At 44.4% G+C, this 26,181-nt stretch overlaps 1 protein-coding gene across 1 annotated transcript in view; it reads left to right on the top strand.

The window, feature by feature from the left end:
• LOC134203832 (uncharacterized) overlaps window positions 1-25,398 on the top strand; it is a 36,183-nt gene extending 10,785 nt beyond the window's left edge. Inside the window, exons 3-7 of the mRNA XM_062678683.1 lie at window positions 22,579-22,848; window positions 22,928-23,095; window positions 23,159-24,697; window positions 24,760-25,023; window positions 25,098-25,398. Coding sequence (XP_062534667.1) covers window positions 22,579-22,848; window positions 22,928-23,095; window positions 23,159-24,697; window positions 24,760-25,023; window positions 25,098-25,291 — 2,435 coding nt within the window. The 3' untranslated portion in view covers window positions 25,292-25,398. The remainder of the gene's footprint in view (window positions 1-22,578; window positions 22,849-22,927; window positions 23,096-23,158; window positions 24,698-24,759; window positions 25,024-25,097) is intronic.
• Window positions 25,399-26,181: the final 783 nt, after the last annotated feature.

The following is a 26,181-nucleotide window of genomic DNA, read 5'->3' as shown; positions in this document are numbered from 1 at the left end:
GTATAGATTTCTTGGAAAAATTGGCAAATAAATTGCAATTAATTGCATATTATTCGGCAACTCGGCCATCCGAAAATCATTTTTTTGTTAAATATCTTGGCTGTGCATATGTATAGTACATGCTTCGGAATTGGCAAATTGATATGAAATTTGCGAAAAAGATTCCACGTGTCTTGGAGGGACTCGAACCCTCAACCTCCTGTAGAACAGTCACACTCATCAAATGCTTTAGCCAAGCAAGTCTTTGACACAGCAGAGTGTGATTGACGGACCCCCCAGTAGAGTAGTTGTCTACACGTCTGACTCTGAATGAAATGGTCATGGGTTCGATTTCCTTTCCTTTCCGATTTGACTTTAAAAGAAAAAGCAGTCTACGGACGTAAAAAGAAAAAAAAAACATCGATAAAGAAGAATACCATGATTGTAAACTCTCCGTGGAGTTAACAGAAACAGGTGGGACATATGGTACTGCGTTGCCGGTCCAGATAGATGGATGTGTGCACAAAAAAAAGCACCACCCAAACAGAAAGAAGAAGAAGATTGTGATTGATTCACACTATACAAATCCCAGCCCGTTGTTGGGGGCATAGAGTGTGATGTTCTCGTTAATAAACAATGTGGGCTCGTTTGACTGTGGATATACAACAGTAGAGCACATGCGACAATTGGGCAAATCAAACATCCGAAAGATATTCAATTTGCAAACAAGAGATAACCGCGGTGGAGGTTGGTACTCGGATTTTGACGGCTTTTCCCCAATTATTATTATTATTATTATTTAATCAGACTAAGGCCGAAGTGGCCTGTGCGGTATATAAGAGTCTTCTCCATTCGGCTCGGTCCATGGCTACACGTCGCCAACCACGCAGTCTACGGAGGGTCCGCAAGTCATCTTCCACCTGATCGATCCACCTTGCCCGCTGCGCACCTCGCCTTCTTGTGCCCGTCGGATCGTTGTCGAGAACCATTTTCACCGGGTTACTGTCCGACATTCTGGCTACGTGCCCGGCCCATCGCAGTCGTCCGATTTTCGCGGTGTGAACGATGGATGGTTCTCCCAACAGCTGATGCAATTCGTGGTTCATTCGCCTCCTCCACGTACCGTCCGCCATCTGCACCCCACCATAGATGGTACGCAGCACTTTCCTTTCGAAAACTCCAAGTGCGCGTTGGTCCTCCACGAGCATCGTCCAGGTCTCGTGTCCGTAGAGGACTACCGGTCTAATTAGCGTTTTGTAGATTGTCAGTTTGGTACGGCGGCGAACTCTATTCGATCGGAGCGTCTTGCGGAGTCCAAAGTACGTACGATTTCCAGCCACTATGCGTCTCCGAATTTCTCTGCTGGTGTCATTTTCGGCAGTCACCAGTGAGCCCAAGTACACAAATTCTTCTACCACCTCGATTTCGTCACCACCGATGCAAACTCGCGGTGGGTGGCTCACATTGTCTTCTCTTGAACCTCTTCCTATCATGTACTTCGTCTTCGACGTGTTGATGACTAGTCCGATCCGCTTAGCTTCCCTCTTCAGTCTGATGTAGGCTTCCTCCATCTTCTCAAAGTTACGTGCCATAATATCTATGTCGTCGGCGAAACCAAATAGCTGGACGGACTTATTGAAAATCGTACCACTCGTGTCAATCCCTGCTCTTCGTATTACCCTTCCAAAGCGATGTTGAATAGCAAACACGAAAGACCATCACCTTGCCGTAACCCTCTGCGGGTTTCGAAGGGACTCGAGAATGCCCCTGAAACTCGAACTACGCACATCACCCGATCCATCGTCGCTTTGATCAACCGTATCAGTTTATCCGGAAAACCGTGTTCGTGCATTAGCTGCCATAGCTGGTCCCGATCGATTGTATCATATGCGGCTTTGAAGTCGATGAATAGATGATGTGTGGGCACGTTGTATTCGCGGCATTTCTGCAGTACTTGGCGAATGGCGAACACCTGGTCCGTGGTGGAGCGTTCGCCCATAAAACCCGCCTGGTACTGCCCCACGAACTCCCTTGCAGTTGGTGCTAGTCGACGGCATAAAATTTGGGAGAGTACCTTGTAGGCGGCGTTCAGCAATGTGATTGCGCGGTAGTTGCTACAATCCAGCTTATCGCCCTTTTGTAGATGGGACACACGACACCTTCCATCCACTCCTGCGGCAAAACTTCCTCCTCCCAAATCTTGGTAATGACCCAGTGCAGCGCTCTAGCCAGTGCCACACCACCGTGTTTAAATAGCTCTCCTGGTAGTTGGTCAACCCCAGGGGCTTTGTTGTTCTTCAGCCGGCCAATCTCCTCCTGGATTTCCTGGAGATCCGGAGCCGGTAGAATTATGTCCTGCGCGCGTTCTCCCAGGTCCATCACCATACCGCCATCTTCGTCTGCCACATCACCATTCAGGTGTTCTTCGTAGTGCTGCCGCCACCTTCGGATCACCTCACGCTCGTTCGTAAGAAGGTTCCCGTTAATGTCCTTACACATATCAGGCTGTGGCACGTGGCCCTTACGTGAACGGTTTAACTTCTCATAGAACTTTCGTGTGTTATTAGCGCGGTACAGTTGCTCCGTCTCTTCACGGTCTCGATCTTCCTGCTGGCGCTTTTTCCTCCGGAAAATCGAGTTTTGTCTGTTCCGCGCCTGTTTATATCGTGCCTCGTTCGCCCTCGTGCGGTGTTGCAGCAATCTCGCCCATGCTGCATTCTTCTCTTCCACTAACTGCTCACATTCGCCGTCATACCAGTCGTTTCTCTGATCCGGGGGCACCGTGCCAAGTGCAGCGGTTGCGGTGCTACCAATGGCGGATCGAATATCTCTCCAGCCATCTTCAAGAGACGCTGCGCCTAGCTGCTCTTCCGTTGGAAGTGCCACTTCCAGCTGTTGCGCGTATTCTTGGGCTAGTCTACCATCTTGTAGCCGCCCAATGTTAAGCCGCGGCGTCCGACTTCGACGCGTGTTGTACACCGTCGAGAGTTTTGAGCGCAGGCATACTGCAACGAGGTAGTGGTCGGATTCAATATTCGCACTGCGGTAAGTGCGGACGTTCGTGATGTCGGAGAAGAATTTACCGTCGATTAGAACGTGGTCGATTTGGTTTTCCGTTTCTTGGTTAGGTGATCTCCATGTGGCCTTGTGGATATTTTTGCGGGGAAAGAAGGTGCTTCGGACTACCATTCCGCGGGAGGCTGCGAAGTTTATGCATCGTTGGCCGTTGTCATTCGATACGGTGTGCAGACTATCCGGTCCGATGACCGGTCTATACATTTCCTCCCTTCCTACCTGTGCGTTCATGTCACCGATGACGATTTTAACGTCCCGCAGTGGGCATCCATCGTATGTCTGCTCCAGCTGTGCGTAGAACGCTTCTTTCTCGTCGTCGAGTCTCCCTTCGTGGGGGCAGTGCACGTTGATGATGCTATAGTTGAAGAAACGGCCTTTAATCCTCAGCTTGCACATCCTTGCGTTGATTGGCTGCCACCCAATCACGCGTTGGCGCATCTTACTCAGCACTATGAAGCCGGTTCCCAGCTCGTTGGTGGTGCCACAGCTTTGGTAGAAGGTAGCCGCTCGATGCCCGCTTTTCCACACTTTCTGTCCTGTCCAGCAAATCTCCTGCAGCGCCACGACGTCGAAGTTGCGGGGATGTAATTCATCGTAGATCATCCTGTCGCAACCTGCGAAACCTAGCGACTTGCAATTCAATGTTCCAAGCTTCCAATCGTGATCTTGTATTCGTCGCCTAGGTCTTTGCCGATTATATCGAGTCGCATTATCTCTTATATTGTTCGTAATGATTGGTTTTCTAGGCGGCTTATTGGGCCAGCGCAAACCTCCTGTCTCGTCGGAGGGCCGTCGTGTCGGGGCTGTTTAGCGTCCCACCTAACACCAGGACTTGGGCTTGTGCGCTTTGAGCGGCACACGGTCGCTTTGGTGGGGCCTACTTGCGGATACATGCAGCTTTTTATAGAGGTTTAACAGGGCCCACTGTCAAACCCCACCACATCCTAGGCAAGCCCCACAACTCGCAGATGGCCTGGGGAGGGAGGGCTTTTCCGCAAACGTGACCTTTAAGTGGTCTTGTTGTGTATGGGTTATCACGCCTATAGAAGTAGGAGGTTGAGGGTTCGAGTCACTCCAAGACACGTGGATTCTGTTTCGCAAATTTCATAGGGGAGGACGGGGCAAGATCGCCACCCGGGGCAAGAAAAGCACCCCTAAATTTTACCGCTATTATGCCTTTTTTCTCTAAATAAACCCGCACACTATTAAACTATATTCCAACAAAAGACTTGACATTGAAAAAATATTATAAAAATAAAATGAATTTGAAATACAGATGAATTAGCAAAAGTTGGTGAAAACTTGGTTTTTCTTATAAGAAATCAGCATTAGAAAATAAAGTTATCAAAAATATAAACATTTTTTAATGAAAATCTTGACCAACTACACATTTTATATGACTTCAAAGCATATTTTAGGGCCGTTGAAAACATTCACAGTGAAATGTTTGACCATGCTTAGTAAGATTTGAATAATTTATCTCAAATGGGACAAAATGAGCACCCCATTTTGAAACAATCAAATAATACACGAAATACTAAAACTCTTTTGGACAACCTACAATCATAATTTACTGTGCGCTGAATCTGTTGTGTAACGTAAATTATCAAATTTACTGAAATTTTAAACTGATTTTTGTTATTCAATGTAATTTTGATGGTATCAATGAAAAATAATAACTTATCGATCCCAAAAACAGTTTAATTGTTTTAATACAGTGCGCATTAAAAGCTATTATTTTTTGTTAATATTGGTGTTCTAATATATTTCATTTAGAAACATTGATTTTTAGAAGGGTGCCCTTCTTGCCCGGTAGTATATTTGAACCAGTCAAAAACAGAATTTTTGTTAAGTCACATTGATCGGGATTACCGTTCTTTTTGAAATTCGCGTTGTAGTCTAAATGTTAGATAAGATGCAACAGAAAAGAACTACTGTATTGTAATATAGAAAGACATGTTTGCTGAGAAGGTATTAAGTATCATTCTTAGGGTGCTCATCTCGCCCCGTCGTACCCTACGAGAAAGGCAAAAAAGCGTAACTCATCAGAGGAAAACGGACCTTAGAACTAACAGGATATATGGCTCTCCATTATTCACATGGTTTTTATCTAAAAAGTTGTCTGAAATTTTTGTTTTTCCGTGCAACTCTCTAATTAAGTTTATGCGTCAAGCTTCCTACAAGACTTTGAGGATTTTGAAAGGCTTCCGATTCTCTTGAAGGAAGGCCTCCGAGCCTGTTGAAAGTTTGCTTCCGAGCCGTTTGAAAGCTGGTCTCTGAGCTTCTTGAAAGGAGGCTTCCCAGCCCAGCTCCTCGAAAGGAGGTTTCCAAACCTGTAGAAAGGATGCTCTCAAGCTGTTTGAAAAGTGGTCTGTGAGCATCTTGAAAGTAGGCTTCCGTGCCTCTTGAAAGCAAGGCTTCCGAGCCTCTTGAACCGTTTGAAAGGTGGTCTCTGAGCTTTTAAAAAATAGCTTCCGAGTGTTTTGCAAGGAGGATTTCGAGCCTCTTGAAATAAGACTTTCGAGCCTGTTGAAAGGAGGTTTCCGAGCCGTTTGAAAGATGGTCTCTGAGCCTCTTGTTGCTACGAAGCTTCTAAGATTCTAAGCTTTTGAAAGGACGATTCCAAGCCTCTTGAAATGAGGAAAGATGATCCCTGAGCCTCTTGAAAGCATGCTTACAAGCCGCTTTGAAGGGGGCGTCCAAGCCTGTTGCTACGGAGCTTCTATCGAACAAAATTCGTTTCTGCCTCTCAAATGGGGGCTTTCAAACTATTAGATTATAATTAATTGCATATTATTCGGCAACTCGGCCGTACGAAAACCATTTTTTTGTTAAATATCTTGGCTGTGCATATGCACAGCACATGTTTCGAAATGGACAAATTGATATGAAATTTGCGAAAAAGAATCCACGTGTCTTGGAGGGACTCGAACCCTCAACCTCCTACTCTCTAGATAGGCGTGATGATATTGATTCGCATTCTATCCGAAAGATATTCAATTTGCAAAAAAGAGAGCTAACCGCGGTGGAGGTTGGTACTCGGATTCTGATGGCTTTACCGCAAACGTGACCTTTAAGTGGTCTTGTTGCGTAGGGCTTATCACGCCTATCTAGAGAGTAGGAGGTTGAGGGTTCGAGTCCCTCCAAGACACGTGGATTCTTTTTCGCAAATTTCATATCAATTTGTCTATTTCGAAACATGTGCTGTGCATACGCACAGCCAAGATATTTAACAAAAAAGATATTAGATTATAATGATATGGAAATGCTAATATCATCTTCCAAACTTAGACGTGCATGTTCATGATAGAATTAGAGGCGAAAGTATAGAATTGACAGTTCCGTTAGGATACGGCAGGCATAAAGAATGTTTTTTTTTTTATAGAAGTCGATTTGAAAGCGAGCGGAGGGCAATATTTGTGATGGCACATATCACACGACCTTCCTTCTGCCAAGCTCCCGTATGAAGGGGGAGGGAAGAATATCAGTGTGGAAGCTGATATATCTCCACTGGCCAGTGAGCTTGGCAGAAGGAAGGTCGTGTGATATGTGCCATCACAAATATTGCCCTCCGCTCGCTTTCAAATCGACTTCTATAAAAAACATTCTTCATGCCTGCCGTATAATAACGGAACTATCAATTCTATACTTTCGCCTCTAATTCTATCATGAACATGTACGTCTAAGTTGGGAAAATGATATTAGCATTACCATATAATTGTAAATGGTTTAACTTCACGTAGAAGTAACACACACAAAATCATTAATTTAGATTAGTTTATAGTTTTAAACACATATTATTCAATTTTTTGTCTCAATCAGATATTTTTTAAATCTATCGTTTATTTGTCAGGCTCATTTGCTGGAAAGCGCTAAAAAGCCGAAATCATGTTTCTAGTACAATTTTTATCCTATCCTGATTCTTATAAATAATGTTAGTTTTGAGAACCGAAAAACTCGCAATTTGATCGAGGTTAGTGTCGTAATCTGACGATACAAAGCGGCGCCACCCGCTGTTCTCCCATAGTTCGCTGCTGATGCTCCCACGCTTCGAACACCGTACAGTGGTTAAAATACCGAAAAACGTGATCGTCGGTTTTTCGGTATAAAATCGTGTTTTAGTGCGAAGGTTTTTCTACAACTCTGCCTAACAGTTCGTTTTAAGAATTCAATTAATAATACAGTAATAGCGCTAGTTGCAGTAACTTAAACTAAATGATTGGAATTTTGTTATCATTTAGTTTAGGTTACTGAAACTATAGCTATTACTCCGTTAATAGTGGAATTCAAACAACGAACCATTAGGCAGGGTTGTAGAAAAACCTTCGCACTAGAAGTCCACCATACAACACATTTTGAAATTCAGCTTTTGGAATGAGTTATTGACAAACTACTAACTGATCGAACGCAAATTACTAAATGATCGATAACATCCTTGATAGTATGTTCAGCAAGTATGTTGCATACATCAAGGGGTATCATTTGAGAAAATTTTATTTTTGATTATTTCACCTAAAAGTGAGATAGATTTTTTTTTCTAAACTAGCGAAAGAAACCCAGCTTTGCCCGGGTGTTGAAAATGTCACAATGCACTATTTGCAGTACCGCACCCTAGATCGATTTCCGTGCGTTTGTTTTCTTCAACAGCTGACCCAAAATTGTGTTTTAATGATTTTTCTTACATTTCCCCGTTAAATTCATCAACTTTTTTGTATATACAAACCTTGCGGATCCCAAAACGAAGCGATTGGGGGGAAAATCTTGTAAATCGGTCAACCCGTTCGCGAGGTAAATCGTCAGGAAGGAAATCTGAACTCATTTTTATTAGGGAAAATACCTATTCTTGGCAGTCTAAGACATTCGCCAAATAGAATGATAAAAATAATGAATAAATACACTAAAACACAGGTATAGTTCAACTGGTATACATTTGTATGCTCTTTCTTTGATGATTGTTGTTCACTAAATATAACAGCTTTTACCACAAACTCAGTAAATTTAATATAAAGTAACAGGTCAACGTTTCTTCTATTGGCATAGCAATTTCTATTATCAGCAATGAGTTTGCTCTCTTTAGCAACTAGACATGGAAGTAGAAAACTGGTAATGTATTGGTGCTAAATGCTGGTTGTTTATATCCTCCAGTAGTAAAATTCATTCATATTAATCGGCCGCACGCTCATCTCGTTTCACTCAATTTTGGAACAAACTTTATTGTTTATCAAATTGGCTTAAAACAAAACATGGATTTTTAGCCTTGGCATCAATTTTATGTGATGTAGACATATAGGCAAAAGCATTTAAACACATTGTAAAACAAATTTAACCCTTATGCGGCTAACAAAAAACAGACGTGAATGGCAGATAGGGTACCCGTGTACCCAGATATTGATATTATCGTAACTTTCAATATTTTCAAACTATTTGAATAATGTTGGCCATTTTGGAAAAGGGAACTTAAATGCTTTTTGTCCGCTGCCAAGATTTACATCTTTTGTCTTTTGTAATGCCTTAGAGTCGTAGCAAAAGTCTATCAACCAGTTTCAAATATACAACTTGCTCTTTGCGATCCTTACATGATATGTTTGTTTCATCAAAAAAATCATGGTGGTTGTGTACAAGATACGACCACTCGACGTAAACTACGTAAAACCAAATCTATACACATAAGAATGAATTTTTGTCTGTCTGCCCTTATAGACTAGAAAACGGCATGAACATTTGTATGTAGAGGTTTTTGGGAACGATGAGGGTTCTTATGATGATATAAGACCCCTCCTCTTCTGGAAGGGGGGCTCCCATACAAATGAAATACAAATTTCTGCTTTAATCGAAAGTTAATCCAAAAAATGGAATCAAAATTTGCAAATTTCGAATACTTAATCGTCTTTTAAATAATGTAAAAAATATATAATTAATCAATGTTAGATGAAACGAAGCTCGTCAGTTCTGGTAGTATAGTATATTAACAATATATTCCACCTCGTGAGTCTTCATATATGAATAATGGGCAGCACTGTCCTATCCAGCCGCTGGAGCCACCCCATTCTTACACTACGTTTCACAGTTGAATAATAGATAATACCCTAAAAGTAGGCAATTATTTATGGTTGAAATGCGCTATGTAGGAACGGGAATGGTTATGATTGTTTTTAAGAGCTTGGAAAGTATTGAAGTTGCAAATGGAAAACGGTCCTGTCATCCACGACATAAGGGTTAAAATACTATGGTGTGGCTATCACTTTGATATAATTCATGGTCTGCGTACAAATCTGAATAGAAGCATTTGTATTTTAATTTTTTTTTTAAATAAATGCCATCGCCGGATATTTTGTTCGTATTTTTGCTAAAATTAAATCACATAGAATTGTGCGTGGTATCTTTTTAGCGTGTGTTTGATATGCTCACAAACACATTCTCTCGCTCTATTCCGAAGTGTGCTGCTGTCAAAGAAAACGAACAGTCCCGATTTTATTTAGTGAAAAATACAGCAAATATTGCATAAATTTGCTCTTTGTGGTGATAATCAAGTGTTGATAAAGTGTAAAAAATAGTTTACGTACTTAATTTGTCGTGTCATACGCAATGAAGAGAAACAGGCGATCCAAAAAAGTAAGTAACAGTTTGCTTTTCGTGCGCTGCTTTCTTTGGCAATGCAATAATAGCAAGGATTTCGTACGTGCAAATTTGTTTCGGTGATTAACACATCAAATCTTGCTACTTTTACACAAACAACTTATTCAAATGAAAGCTTAGACATGAAATTGTGTGATTGAATCATAATTATGTTCATAAATAGCGTATGTTTGCTGGAAAACGCAAATATTGTTGAGGGTGCCAACAACCGTCGCACCCTGCCAATGCCGTATTCTACCCTATATAGATTTGTTGAAACAGAATGGTGTCTTTGAGAAAGTTGTCAGAAATAATGTACAGAAAAACTTTATCAAAGACACTACGGCTATCTATTGAAACGCTTAACATATATATCTTTTTACTTAACAATTTTTGGTTTTAAACATACTTTAGAACATGCTAGCGATCGATGCGGCCGTTACAGGAACCGTTGGGGCCCTTACGTTTATAGATAGGTATATAGAAATGGGTCAGAATGTACATGCATTATCTCACGTGTTCTTTTTCCCCAGGGGGGTGGGTGCGTTTCTCTTGGTGCGATGGGTCCTTTGATACCCCGATTGGGTCCGGATTTTCTTGCAGCAGCAGTATGGGACGTAGAGTACCTAAAGGGGGTCTATCTTCCTCTATCTACCGATCCTTATCAGTGTCTGCGTGACGATGTCTGTTGAGTCATCAAGGTTCTGCGAAGCAAGGGACGCAAAGGACGAAGGGAGGCCTATTTTCCTCACTCTCCCGATCCGTACCAGCGCCTGCGGGTCGATGTCGGTTGAGTCGTCAAGGTTCCGCGACTGGGACGATAACTTTCGAGAACTTCTTATAGAGTGACTTGCGGAAATTCGTTTCGTGATCCTCGCTGGTTGGTCACGAGTTTCAAGATGGCGTCCGTTGTGGTGGCGCTCAACGAATGGCCCTTCTACTCCGATGGCTCCATTTTGCTCCTACCCGCTGACGGAAAGAGAACACATTGGATTGGATCCAAAAGCGTGGGCGAACCCTCCGGACCTTTGTGGACCAGATCCTCAATATCGTTGGTTCTTCTATTCCGCCGCGTGTGATCCAACGAAATAACTATTGGGGCTCATTGGCCACTGGTACGGAAAAAGATTTTCGATGTTCCTTCGACGGCTTGAAACTTTTCCGGTCACTCGTCACTGAAATTGTCCTGGCCACCACCAACACTCTATCCACAGACAAACAGACGTAACACTAGTGAAATAACCATCGAACATGACTTCAACGATTAATTTGAATTTGATTTATTGCGCGTTTCACAACTAGAGGCGCTAGCGTCGTAATTCTTCGAGTTTGACATTTCACTCTAGCGCCTTCTGGTGACAATGTCATACAAAAGATTGTTTCGTGTAACAAGATGGTAGTAGTGGAGTTGGGCGATAGATTTTTCAGAAAAATGTTCGAGCTGTTACGTCTGTTTGTCTGTACTCTATCCCTTACCATGAACCAACGCTAACTAACTCCCCTGGCTTTTTTCTCCATTCTCTGCTTTCCGTCTTTTTCGCTTTCTACCGTGTCCCACCCTTCGGCTAGAAGAGTCGTGCCGCATGCATCAGGTGATCCCATCGAGATAGGTGCTCTTTATTGGCGATTAAAGGTTGCATGAAGAAGAAGAAGTCGAAGGATGATATTAGAAAAATAGTGCACGGGGAAGCATACGGACATTTTTTTAAAACTCTTCTCAAAAATTCTAGAAACGATTTAATTAAAAACGGAAAGCAGTACGGGGTTGGACTTTCCTTATACTATCAAGTATGATATCATAGAATAAAATTTGAAATCGAAAAATTGCGTGTATCATGCAGTAGAAGGAAAGTCCGACCCCGTACTGCTATTTATTTATCATCAGACTAAGGCCGGAGTGGCCTGTGCTGCACATAAAAGACTTCTCCATTCAGCTCGGTTCATGGCTGCACTTCGCCAACCACGCAGTCTGCGGAGGGTCCGCAAGTCGTCCTCCACCTGATCGATCCACCTTGCCCGCTGTGCACCTCGCCTTCTTGTTCCCGTCGGATCGTTGTCGAGAACCATTTTCACCGGATTACTGTCCGACATTCTGGCTACGTGCCCGGCCCACCGCAGTCTTCCGATTTTCGCGGTGTGAACGATGGATGGTTCTCCCAACAGCTGATGCAACTCGTGGTTCATTCGCCTCCTCCACGTACCGTCCGCCATCTGCAACCCACCATAGATGGTACGCAACACTTTCCTTTCGAAAACTCCCAGTGCGCGTTGGTCCTCCACGAGCATCGTCCAGGTCTCGTGTCCGTAGAGAACTACCGGTCTTATAAGCGTTTTGTAGATATTCAGTTTGGTACGGCGGCGAACTCTATTCGATCGGAGTTCAAAGTACGTACGATTTCCAGCCACTATGCGTCTCCGAATTTCTCTGCTGGTATCGTTATCGGCGGTCACCAGTGAGCCCAAGTACACGAATTCTTCAACCACCTCGATTTCGTCACCACCGATACAAACTCGTGGTGGGTGGCTCACATTGACCTCTCTTGAGCCTCTTCCTATCATGTACTTCGTCTTCGACGTGTTGATGACTAGTCCAATCCGTTTAGCTTCGCTTTTCAGTCTGATGTAGGCTTCCTCCATCCTCTCAAAGTTACGTGCCATGATATCAATGTCGTCGGCGAAACCAAATAACTGGACGGACTTCGTGAAAATCGTACCACTCGTGTCAATCCCTGCCCTTCGTATTACTCCCTCCAAAGCGATGTTGAATAGCAGACACGAAAGACCATCACCTTGCCGTAACCCTCTACGGGTTTCGAAGGGACTCGAGAATGCCCCTGAAACTCGAACTACGCACATCACCCGATCCATCGTCGCCTTGATCAACCGTATCAGTTTATCCGGAAATCCGTTTTCGTGCATTAGCTGCCATAGCTGGTCCCGATCGATTGTATCATATGCGGCTTTGAAGTCGATAAATAGATGATGTGTGGGCACGTTGTATTCGCGGCATTTCTGCAATACCTGACGTATGGCGAACACCTGGTCTGTGGTAGAGCGTTCACCCATAAATCCCGCCCCACGAACTCTCTTGCAATTGGTGTTAGTCGGCGGCATAAAATTTGGGAGAGTACCTTGTAGGCGGCGTTCAGCAATGTGATTGCGCGGTAGTTGCTACAATCCAGCTTATCGCCCTTTTTGTAGATGGGACACACGACACCTTCCATCCACTCCTGCGGCAGAACCTCATCCTCCCAAACCTTGGTAATCACCCAGTGCAGCGCTCTAGCCAGTGCCTCACCACCGTGTTTAAACAGCTCTCCTGGTAGTTGGTCAACCCAGGGGCTTTGTTGTTTTCAGCCGACCGATCTCCTCCTGGATTTCCTGGAGATTCGGAGCCGGAAGTCGCATGTCCTGCGCGCGTGCTCCTAGGTTCATTACCATACCGCCACCATTGTCTGCCATATCGCCATTCAGGTGCTCTTCGTAGTGCTGCCGCCACCTTTGGATCCCTCACGCTCGTTCGTAAAAAGGTTTCCGTTTATGTCCTTACACATATCAGGCTGTGGCACGTGGCCCTGACGTGAACGGTTCAACTTCTCATAGAACTTTCGTGTGTTATTAGCGCGGTATAGTTGCTCCGTCTCTTCACGGTCTCGATCTTCCTGCTGGCGCATTTTTGTCTGTTCCGCGCCCGTTTGTATCGTGCCTCGTTCGCCCTCGTGCGGTGTTGTAGCAATCTCGCCCATGCTGCATTCTTCTCCTCAACTAACTGCTCACATTCGCCGTCATACCAGTCGTTTCTCTGATCCGGAGCCACCGTGCCTAGTGCAGCGGTTGCGGTGCTTCCAATGGCGGATCGAATATCTCTCCAGCCATCTTCAAGAGATGCTGCGCCTAGCTGCTCTTCCGTTGGGAGTGCCACTTCCAGCTGCTGCGCGTAGTCTTGGGCTAATCTACCGTCTTGTAGCCGCCCAATGTTAAGCCGCGGCGGACGACTCCGACGCGTGTTGATCACCGTCGAGAGTTTTGAGCGCAGACATACTGCGACGAGGTAGTGGTCGGATTCAATATTCGCACTGCGGTAAGTGCGTACGTTCGTGATGTCGGAGAAGAATTTACCGTCGATTAGAACGTGGTCGATTTGGTTTTCCGTTACTTGGTTAGGTGATTTCCATGTGGCCTTGTGGATATTCTTACGGGGAAGAAAGTGCTTCGGACTACCATTCCGCGGGAGGCTGCAAAGTTTATGCATCGTTGGCCGTTGTCGTTCGATACGGTATGCAGACTATCCGGTCCGATGACCGGTCTATACATTTCCTCCTTCCTACCTGAGCGTTCATGTCACCGATGACGATTTTGACGTCCCGCAGTGGGCATCCATCGTATGTCTGCTCCAGCTGCGCATAGAACGCTTCTTTCTCGTCGTCGGATCTCCCTTCGTGTGGGCAGTGCACGTTGATGATGCTATAGTTGAAGAAACGGCCTTTTATCCTCAGCTTGCACATCCTTGCGTTGATTGGCTGCCACCCAATCACGCGTTGGCGCATCTTTCCCAGCACTATGAAGCCGGTTCCCAGCTCGTTGGTGGTGCCACAGCTTTGGTAGAAGGTAGCCGCTCGATGCCCGCTTTTCCACACTTTCTGTCCTGTCCAGCAGATTTCCTGCAGCGCTACGACATCGAAGTTGCGGGGATGTAATTCATCGTAGATTATCCTATCGCAACCTGCAAAGCCTAGCGACTTGCAGTTTCATGTTCCAAGCTTCCAATCGTGATCCTTTATTCGTCGCCTAAGTCGTTGCCGATTGTATCGAGTCGTATTATCTTCTATGTCGTTCGTAATAGTTGTTTTTAAAGGCGGCTTATTGGGCCTGCGCAAACCTCCTGTCTCGTTGGAGGGCCGTCGTGTCAGGGCTGTTTAGCGTCCCACCTAACACCAGGACTTGGGCTTGTGCGCTTTGAGCGGCACACGGTCGCTTTGGCGGAGCCTACTTGCGGATACATGCAGCTTTTATAGAGGTTTAACAGGGCCCACTGTCAAACCCCACCACATCCTAGGCAGGCGCCACAACTCGCAGATGGCCTGGGGAGGGATCGTCAAGCCCTTGGACATAGTCCCTGCTGCCCCCGTACTGCTAACCGTTTTTAATTAAATTGCTCCTAGAATTTTTGAGAAGAGTTTTAAAAAACTTCCCGTATGCTTCCCCGTGCAATATTTTTCAAATATCATCCTTCGACTTCTTCTTCTTCATGCAACCTTTAATCGTCAATAGTATACCCCGGTGGAGGGGTCTTTTTATAGTACGTACATTTTTCAACGGAACGGAAGAGCAGCTAGGCGCAGCGTCTCTTGAAGATGGCTGGAGAGATATTCGATCCGCCATTGGTAGCACCGCAACCGCTGCACTTGGCACGGTGCCCCGGATCAGAGAAACGACTGGTATGACGGCGAATGTGAGCAGTTAGTGGAAGAGAAGAATGCAGCATGGGCGAGATTGCTGCAACACCGCACGAGGGCGAACGAGGCACGATATAAACAGGCGCGGAACAGACAAAACTCGATTTTCCGGAGGAAAAGCGCCAGCAGGAAGATCGAGACCGTGAAGAAACGGAGCAACTGTACCGCGCTAATAACACACGAAAGTTCTATGAGAAGTTAAACCGTTCACGTAAGGGCCACGTGCCACAGCCTGATATGTGTAAGGACATAAACGGGAACCTTCTTACGAACGAGCGTGAGGTGATCCAAAGGTGGCGGCAGCACTACGAAGAACACCTGAATGGCGATGTGGCTGACGAAGATGGCGGTATGGTGATGGACCTGGGAGAACGCGCGCAGGACATAATTTTCCCGGCTCCGGATCTCCAGGAAATCCAGGAGGAGATTGGCCGGCTGAAGAACAACAAAGCCCCTGGGGTTGACCAACTACCAGGAGAGCTGTTTAAACACGGTGGTGAGGCACTGGCTAGAGCGCTGCACTGGGTCATTACCAAGATTTGGGAGGAGGAAGTTTTGCCTCAGGAGTGGATGAAAGGTGTCGTGTGTCCCATCTACAAAAAGGGCGATAAGCTGGATTGTAGCAACTACCGCGCAATCACATTGCTGAACGCCGCCTACAAGGTACTCTCCCAAATTTTATGCCGTCGACTAGCACCAACTGCAAGGGAGTTCGTGGGGCAGTACCAGGCGGGTTTTATGGGCGAACGCTCCACCACGGACCAGGTGTTCGCCATTCGCCAAGTACTGCAGAAATGCCGCGAATACAACGTGCCCACACATCATCTATTCATCGACTTCAAAGCCGCATATGATACAATCGATCGGGACCAGCTATGGCAGCTAATGCACGAACACGGTTTTCTGGATAAACTGATACGGTTGATCAAGGCGACGATGGATCGGGTGATGTGCGTAGTTCGAGTTTCAGGGGCATTCTCGAGTCCCTTTGAAACGCGTAGAGAGTTACGGCAAGGTGATGGTCTTTCGTGTCTGCTATTCAACATCGCTTTGGAAGGGGTAATACGAAGAGCAGGGATTAACACGAGTGGTACAATTTTAATAAGTCCGTCCAGCTATTTGGTTTCGCCGACGACATAGATATTATGGCACGTAACTTTGAGAAGATGGAGGAAGCCTACATCAGACTGAAGAGGGAAGCTAAGCGGATCGGACTAGTCATCAACACGTCGAAGACGAAGTACATGATAGGAAGAGGTTCAAGAGAAGACAATGTGAGCCACCCACCGCGAGTTTGCATCGGTGGTGACGAAATCGAGGTGGTAGAAGAATTTGTGTACTTGGGCTCACTGGTGACTGCCGAAAATGACACCAGCAGAGAAATTCGGAGACGCATAGTGGCTGGAAATCGTACGTACTTTGGACTCCGCAAGACGCTCCGATCGAATAGAGTTCGCCGCCGTACCAAACTGACAATCTACAAAACGCTCATTAGACCGGTAGTCCTCTACGGACACGAGACCTGGACGATGCTCGTGGAGGACCAACGCGCACTTGGAGTTTTCGAAAGGAAAGTGCTGCGTACCATCTATGGTGGGGTGCAGATGGCGGACGGTACGTGGAGGAGGCGAATGAACCACGAATTGCATCAGCTGTTGGGAGAACCATCCATCGTTCACACCGTGAAAATCGGACGACTGCGATGGGCCGGGCACGTAGCCAGAATGTCGGACAGTAACCCGGTGAAAATGGTTCTCGACAACGATCCGACGGGCACAAGAAGGCGAGGTGCGCAGCGGGCAAGGTGGATCGATCAGGTGGAAGATGACTTGCGGACCCTCCGTAGACTGCGTGGTTGGCGACGTGTAGCCATGGACCGAGCCGAATGGAGGAGACTCTTATATACCGCACAGGCCACTTCGGCCTTAGTCTGAATAAATAATAATACATTTTTCAATTTAACAGTTTTATCAAATTTTGTGTCTAACTAAGTTTTATTTAGCAAAATTCCTACCTTAGTGCCTTTAAATAATGTTTGGTCCTTATTTAGGATTATCTCCACATTGTGACGACTATTGGCCGGTAACAATCATAACAATATTTTTAATTGTTAGAAGGAAATTCGAGATTTACGAACAAAATTACACATTTTTCACACAAAAATATCTCGCAAGGTTGCAAAAAGTGGCAGCCAAATCAATGCACATTCAAAAGAGAAACTTCAAAGCTTTCTATTACAGTAGGTTTTATTTGTATATCATTGTATCCTCGTCAGATATTTGTTTTGGAAAAATAACTTTAATTTTTACATGTTCGAGTCATTCTTTGGTACCTTTAAGATAAATATTTATAATTAAAGCTTAGCTTAGAAGGGAAAGCAACAGTCTAGCGTACTGGTTTCGTGGGATGAAACCCCACAGAAGGAAGTAATTACCCTCCAATACATTTTTCAAACTAAATCTATCAGACGCCATGTTGTTCCAACAAATTTTGAAAAAAAATAAAATTTCTATTTCACTTTTAGGTGAATTAATCAAAAAGGAAATTTTCTCAAATGATACCCCTTGATGTATGTAACATCCTTGCTGAACATACCATGCCATTTAAAAAACGATCTCATACCGAAAAAACTGACGATCACGTTTTTCGGGATTTTAACCACTGTGCACCGGGGGTGGAGCCACCCGCTTACCCGGATCGAAGCGGAGCTGGTCCTCTAGGTGGCTACCACGCTTCAAATACAGCGGAGCTGGTAGCTGGTCGTTCAGCATCCTTCGAAAGAGTGACGAGAACAATGTCGTGCTTACGCTTTTATAATCAAGGAACATATAACGCTAGTTATGTGGTCATCGTATGTCAATCGTTCGTTCGTTTTAGTTTGAGATTCGTATGCAGTTGGGAACCTGGAAACTTAACCTAAACTGAAAATGAATCAATAATCGGAACCGCATCAGAAAATGGATTACTTATATTTTCCACATATCAAATCGCACAAGTTCTAACTCTTAAAACCCAGCTATAGCTGATTTTGGTCATGGATAGAGATTGTCAGGCTCTGGAACATCAATCTGGCATCCGCATCAGAAAATGGATCAATTATCCTTTTCGCCTATCAAATCTCACATGTTTTTAACTTCTAAAACCCATTCATTTATTTAGTTTATATCTAAACAGATAACAATGAATCAACAATTTGCGCCACAATACACGTTCGAGGCCGCATCTCTCCATCCTTGAATGCGCCCCACGCTCGCCAAGTCGTTTTGCACCTGGTCTCCCCACCTCGCTCGCTGTGCTCCATGCCGTCTCGTACCTGCCGGATCGGAAGTGAACACCATCTTCGCAGGGTTGCTATCTGGCATTCTAGCAACATGTCCTGCCCATCGTACCCTTCCAGTTTTAGTTACCTTCTGGATACTATAGGTTCGCCGTAGAGTTGGGCGAGCTCGTGGTTCATTCTTCGGCGCCACACACCCACTATAGGATTTCGGGCGGTCATTAATCGAAAATGTCATGTCTTCCGAATTATTTTAAAATATTTTCTCTCCATTGTCAATACTCTAATTAAGAGAAATTCTGAATTTGAAGTCTCTAGGTGCACTAGTTCCAAAGATATAAGGTGGCAAAGTCAGAAATGGGTAAAAAGTTAGCAAATTTTCTGAAAAAATATTTTATTTTCAACTATTTATTGAAATATTTTTTAAATGTTTTTCTTCAATGTTAATACATCATTACAAAGGTTATTGTATAAGCTTTTAAATGGTGTGCAAAAACTAATGGTTACACTGTGAAAAAATTGAAAAAATGCGGAAGCAATATTTTTTCAAAAACGACGCTATTTTCAACTTTGATAGTGAAGAACTTTTTTCCTCAGGAATCCCTGGGTTCTTTTATGATACACATCAAGGACAAAGCTTCGACTAAAATGTCCTGAAAGAATTTCTTGCCAGTATTTGCAATTAACAGAGTTAAGTCACTCTGATTTTTTTCATTTGTTTTTTACCGTGTTTTGCCTCTCTCGTACTCCAAGGTTAATGCTCATTCCAAAAACGAATGTTTGATAGAAGGCCCGGAGACCCCTAGTGGTATATATCAACTAACTCAGCGCGAAGAATTGAGGTGATGTCTGTATGTGTGTGCATGCGCGTCTGTATGTATGTGCGCAAAAGAACGCAATCGCCATTTAGACACTTATTTGTGTCCGATTTTCTCGCAACAAGTTTCATTCGACGGGAAATCTAGTCCCATCGTTTCCTATTGAAAATGGGTCAGACTGAACTATGCGCTCAAAGGGTATGGTCAAAATACATTTATTGGTAATAACTTCGACTTTATTTATAACCATTTGAGCTCATTTAATTAACTTTTCAAAGGAGTAATGAATAAAACCCCAATGCAATGCAGCACAACGGTAACGGAAGGATTTAACAGTTCGCTCATATAATTCCTGTCAAATTTTACTGTTTCCGTCGCCATTCCGCTGAAATGCGTTTGGGGCTTGAGTGGTTTGAGTCATTCTCTAAACTTAATTTTCTGAGCTATTCATTAGCTACTGATGGAGAACTAAATATGAGATTTCATAATATGTAAATATTTATAAATCTCCTGGAATCAATAATTCCCGACATGTTTATTGCAAGAGTAAAGACGAACAATATCTTAGTTAGAACGGAGCGTATGAAATTCCTGCTAGTGTTCATGAATGTCTGGCTAATGGTAGGGAAATATTTATTCACTCATCTACACTTTGAGGTTCACTGGCTGAACAACCAGCGGAAAGTCAATATAAACAGTTGAAGAAATTTAGAACTCATAATGCAAGAAAATGATCAAGAGAGGCAAATGTTGACATTTTCCTTCGTGCCTTATATGAATCAGATCCATTTTAAGCTCGATTTGGATAACGAGGAGACGTTGGAAAAAAATTTTTCACTTAGTTATTCTTATGCCATGCGTAATTTTGTAATATTTGAAGATTTTCAAAAGTTCTTTATCTTCTAATACTTTAGATGAATTTATCTCATCTTCCATCGTTGATGGAATTGAAGAAAATATCATTGAAGACTTAAACCTTGACACAGAAAAAGAATGATGCTGTATATAACTTGTAGAAATCATGAAAACAAATCAAAAGTAATTCAAATAGTGTTGTTATTTAAATTAAAAGAATTTTGCTTTTCGGAAGAATGGAGCATTCTTACATTCCACAATGAATGTCCACATTTTTGAGAATATATTAATCTCATTTTTTGAATAACTTGTACACGTAAAAATGTCATGGGATTGCGATTTCTAATTTGCTAATACCCTTTTTCAAAAGTTATTTTCAATTCTGATTATTTGATTAACATTTAATGCTTTATGATCCTTCAGATCCTAGTACTTTGTCAAACAAATTGTTCTAAATACAAATTGTGAGGCATGAGAGTGAGAACAAAAAATATCACGGAATGTCATGAAATTAATGTCATTTAACATGATCGCCGCCATAATGTCCATAAATTGCTGAACTTAGTTTTGTACAGCCTTCCTTCTCCTTAAGAAAACGCACGAAATTTCAACTTCCCAAATAGGTTTGCTTTGTCACGTTAATCGAACCTATGAAAAAATAATTACGTAATTCATAGACGATCCCCAAAGGGGGTTGGAAATTGTATATTCATGCTATTTCGACCATACACAGCTAAAACTAAGTGGAAAATCACTTTAAAAGTCCAATTTTATTTTTGACCGCTCGCTTGTATGGGGATCCCCCATAGTGACACCGTCTTCTTGCACACCGCCAAAGATGTTCATAAGCACCCGTCTCTCGAATACTCCGAGTACTTGCAAGTCCTCCTCGAGCATTGTCCATGTTTCGTGTCCGTAGAGGACTACCGGTCTTACCAGCGTCTTGAACATGACACATTTGGTGCGGTGGTGAATCTTTTTTGACCGCAGTTTCTTCTGGAGCCCGTAGTTGGCCTGACTTCCACAGATGATGCGCCTTCATATTTCACGACTAATATTGTTATCAGCCGTTAGCAAGGATCTAAGGTAGATGAATTGCTCGACCACTTTGAAGGTATCCCCGTCTATAGTAACACTGCTTCCCAGACAGGCCCTGTCGCACTCGGTTCCGCCCACTAGCATGTATTTTGATTTTGATGCATTCACCACCAGTTCAACTTTTGATGCTTCACGTTTTAGGCGGGTGTACAGTTCTACCACCTTTGTAAATGTGCGGCCGACAATGTCCATGTAATCCGCGATCTCCAGATGAACCGATACGGAAGGTTGTGTTGGAAGTAGGTGCTGCAAATGACCATATAATTGGAGGTAGTGACATCAATTAGTCGCAGGCCATTTTCGTTCGTCAGCCGGTGGGCGCTGAACTTCCCAATAGTCGGTTAGAGCTCCTCCAGGCCAATCTGAGCGTTTAAATCTCCTGTGATGATTTTGACGTCGTGTCCATGTCAGCTGTCGTACTCACGTTCGAATCCGTCCTTATCAACATCGGTGCTCCCGGAGCGTGGGCTATGGACGTTCATTATGCTGAAGTTGAAGAATCGGCGTATGATATTCAACCTGCACATTTTCTCATTAATCTATGTACGGAAGATTACCTTATGGGCAGTATTGAGGAGTGTTATACCTCGATAATTAGCTCAATCGAGTCTGTGCCCTTTCTTGTAGATAGGACATACGAGACCATTAAGCCAGCTCGAAGGGATTTATTTTCCCTCCCAAATCATTGCAATCACTTGGTGGATTTTTCTTTCAGCCGGTCACTCCCACCTATTAGAAGCTCAGCCGGGATGCCGTCCTTTTCAGCGGCCTTACCGTTCTTTAGCTCTCGAATAGTCTTTTTCACTTCGTCTAGCATTGGTGGCTCCACTGTTTATTCGGCTAGACAAGAAAATCAACAGGTTCACGGTTTAAAAAGAAATAAGGTGTCTGAAGGAGGTGATCGAGACAACGATAACAACAGAAGGCGGTTACGCAAAACTAAATAAAATTATAATTGGTAGGTATTCTTAATAAAGTTCATTCCAACGAACAAGAAAATTATTTATCACAACTAGCAAAAAAAGGCGTTACGTCCATAATAACTTGAATAACTTAGATCCCAAAGCTGTGAAATGCATACATATGAGAAATACAGTGTTGATTATAATAAATAATTCTTTTGCTCATCAATCTTTGTCATATGATACCAAAATGCCCGTTTTATTTGTTTATTTTCTTCGATCCTCATTATGTCTATAATAGTTGATTCTTGTTATCTATTAATGCGATCCTATCTCCGAAACATTTTACAAGTTATGTTTTGCTTTTTGCGGACAGTATAGTTAGTAACCATCGCGGGACATATCTATCAATGTTGAAACCAAATGCCCATCTACTGGACATTTGGCTTTCGGCTTGAGAAGTACCTTTTGGATCAACAGTTGCGTCGTTCTTCCACCCACAGTCGTCATCCACAACTGCCCGGTCCGGACGACGCTCAAAGAACTTCGGCGCCATTTCATCAGCATAGCGTTCGTGACGTCTATGCGCCATGAGCAATCACCGTACGATACCAACACCTGGAAGGTGTACGCCAACTTTTGCTCCTTCGTCGATGCCTTCAACGCCGTACGCCTGAAGGGACCGCTCAACAACTATCCCATCTTCAAACACATGGCAAGCGAGAGGCCGAAGTACGATTCGCTCGAAACGGTGGAGGTCGAGTGCCAGCAAGGTAATTGAATTATATTTTTATCTGTTGGAGAATCGTGCTCTAAATAACGAGAATGGCCTTTGTTTTTCTATCGTTTTAGATGACATCTCTGTTACCAAAATGTATAACAGCTTGGTGGGACATGGAGCGATAACGTTTGTGGACAAAGTAGATCACAGGAGATTTTTGGTAATCTGCCGAGATTCCAAAACGGCCAAGAAGATTGTTCAGCTTAAGGTTTTAGCCAAAAATCCCGTGAAGGCGCTACGTAAGTATTTGGTTCGGTAATCTACTGGTCCGCAAGCTAATCGTTATTCGTTCGTATTGTCAGTTTATCGGGATGTGATGAATCAACAGAATGCGAAAGATCTTCCTGTCCAGCCGAGTAGTCCACCGCGAGCTCGATCTCCGGAACGCAAAGAGGAGAAAAGATCTAGACGACGCAGAAACTCGTCTCGTCGAGATCCTCCGATCCCAATGGATGATTTGATTGCTCTTCAGCGTCGCATCATTAACGAGGACAGAGGCCGTCGTTCTCCATCGCGGGATGACCGACACCGGCGGGATGAACCGAACGAGTGGGAAGGAGATTTCGATCGAAGTGCAAAACGTTCTCCTATGCGTAGAAGGCACTCCGTCGATATGGACATTGTTGATGATCAACCCGCACCGGACCACGTTTATCAACGTAACCATGCGAATTTTATACACGAATTCGAGGAACCACGTTTTGATCCAGTGTACGATGACAGCTACCAGCGACAACGTGAGCAGGCGCTAGTTTATACCAACCCTCCAGCTCCAAACATGATGCTACTAGGAGGGCCACCGAGGGATTTCGTTCAAGGCTGGGCTCCAGGAGGACCCATGTACGGCCCGCCAGCCATGGTTCCTCCTCCTGTCACTAGAAGTGTATTCATGCCACAACCACCGGCTCCAGGCACGACCATTATCGGAGGACCCCTATCGTTACCAGTTCCCAGCGTAACGATCCATCGTATTCAACCAGAAGCATCGCAGCAAGGAGATCTTCGAGAATACCTGGCCGAGAAGAGAAACATCCGAGCGAAGGATACGTACGATCCCACCGAGGAGTTGGGCCATCAGTTAGATGATCTCAACTCGGCCCGCGCGGTTTCTCCCAAAGAAATGAACCGTATTGAAAGTTACATCCGCGAAAAAGAACTACAAATCAAGAATCGTCTTCATCTGCTGGACAAGAAGCTTGTCGATGTGGGCGGCCCGTCCAGGTCCAGTCGGTCCCGTGAGCGTTCAGTTTCGCCAAGTGATCGCAAAGCACATGACCGAATCCAGCAGATTCGCGTTGAAAAGATTAACGTCACCCGTCAACTGACTCAGTTGCGTATGAGTGGCGATCGGAAGTCAGAGCAGTTCACTGCTCTCTGCGAACGCCAATCGGCGCTCGACAGAGAGTGCACCGACATCCAGCGACAACTCGAAGCGAAGAAATTGTGGCTTGCCGAGAGAGCACGCTCTCTTTCCCGTGAACGCCACGAACAGGAAATGACGAAACAGCCTCCTAAAAAGAAGAGTTTGTCTCGAGAACGGCGCAGTCGAAGTTCATCCCGTGGCAAACGTCGCTTCTCGCGCAGTCACTCCCGTGAGTATCGCGCGCGGTACAACTACCGCCGAAGCCGGTCCAGGGGTCGCCGTTCCCGATCACCGGATCGCAACCGACGCCACGATCGATCATCATCGAGGGACCGTTCATCGCGGCGCCGATCGAAATCGCTTGATCGAGGCCGGCGCTATAATCGGCCTTCGGTGACGAGCACCCGAACACCGGAATCGCTATTGCGTGAGATGAGACAATTGGGACGCCCACGCGAGGGGAAAACCGATCAGTGCGGTAAGTTGCGTGTAAAGAAGGGGATACAAATAAATGATATCTGAATGGATTGTGGTTTTTAGTCTTTATCGGTAATATCGCCAATGGGGTTCGTGAGGATGAACTGAAGGCCACCTTCGCCCGTTACGGACGTATCGTGCTCTGCGATTTCAGCTTGTTGGAAAAATTCGGGGAAATGTACATAGATTACCATCAGCGGGAGGATGCGTTCCGGGCGCTGGAAATGAACCGGGTCAAAATCAGTGGTAAGCGATTACGCGTGGCGTTGAACTGCCGCAAGCCAGCAAACAGGGACGGGTACAGCGTGATTGTGGAAATGTCGGAACGTAAGTATTTTACCGAGTCCAAGGTTCATTGTTCAAAAACATCAGCAACGATATTTACTTCAAATTTGTTGTAGCCGTTCCCGAGCGTGATCTTTATGCTCGCTTCGATGACTGCGGCGATATTGAGTTCATCTGGCATTATGAAAATGCAACGATCGCGACCGTAACCTTCGAGAGGCCCGAGTCGACGCTGAAAGCTCTGACCATTCGGGAGCTGCACAATCGCATTCCGATAATCGTCAGGGAATATGTGGAAAGCGAGCGCTGAGGTGGAGCAGATGGTTTGTGTTTTAGTTTTTAGGAATTTGCATGTATTAGAAGGCTACTTCAATACCAAGAGGTGGTAACAATTCAGGGAGGATACAAGTGGAGTAACTTTCACGTGAGTATTTCATTATAATCGTATAAATAAACCATTATATTGCAAAATTGCGATGACTTATAACAGTCGCACCGAAGGTCAGTTGAACCACGGTCCTGAAATTGATGAATATATTTTCGATGGACGCAACATAAAAAAATTGTAGCATACCAGTTCAAACAACATTTATGTGAACCTCTTACTCTTCACATGCATGCTATTCAAAAGATCACGAATAAATTTAATGCAATAAGTAATCACGTTATCGCCCAATTGTCTTAGTTCGAAACTCCATATGCCGAGCGTATTGTACAATAGAGCTCCCAAAGGGTCCCCAAGTCCGATTCCACTACTTACAGCCAGTTTTCCACAAAGCCATCACTGAGTGAAGAACTTAAAATTTAAAAATTCACATAAATTAAGCAAGAAAAATAGCAAAGCCATGGGTCTATTTTTGAGGGTCAGACGAAACCTCGCCCGCTAGTACCTCGCCCTCCAGACTAGCTACCCACTAGTCGGCGCTATCCGACTGCTGCTCGGCGCGCCAATTGCGCTGCAAAATGCTGGCAATCTAAGTGGTAGCGGTCGAGACCGCGTTCCACTTTTCAACCTCTTGACACATCCTCTGGATAAGATTATCCGAGGTAGTGTCCCTCCCGCAAACCTCAAACATTCCGCTCTTCACATCGACGAAACAAGGGCATACGAATAGTACGTGCTCGGCAGTTTCGTCGACCCCTGGGCAGTCCGTATGCCCAAACCTATGTAGGTACCACCTTGTTAAAAAACCAATACTA

Source organism: Armigeres subalbatus, chromosome 1 (assembly GCF_024139115.2).
Source record: "Armigeres subalbatus isolate Guangzhou_Male chromosome 1, GZ_Asu_2, whole genome shotgun sequence".
Taxonomy (NCBI): Eukaryota; Metazoa; Arthropoda; class Insecta; order Diptera; family Culicidae; genus Armigeres; species Armigeres subalbatus.
The sequence above is the reverse complement of the archived record's forward strand: the minus strand, read 5'-3'. Positions and strand labels throughout refer to the sequence as shown.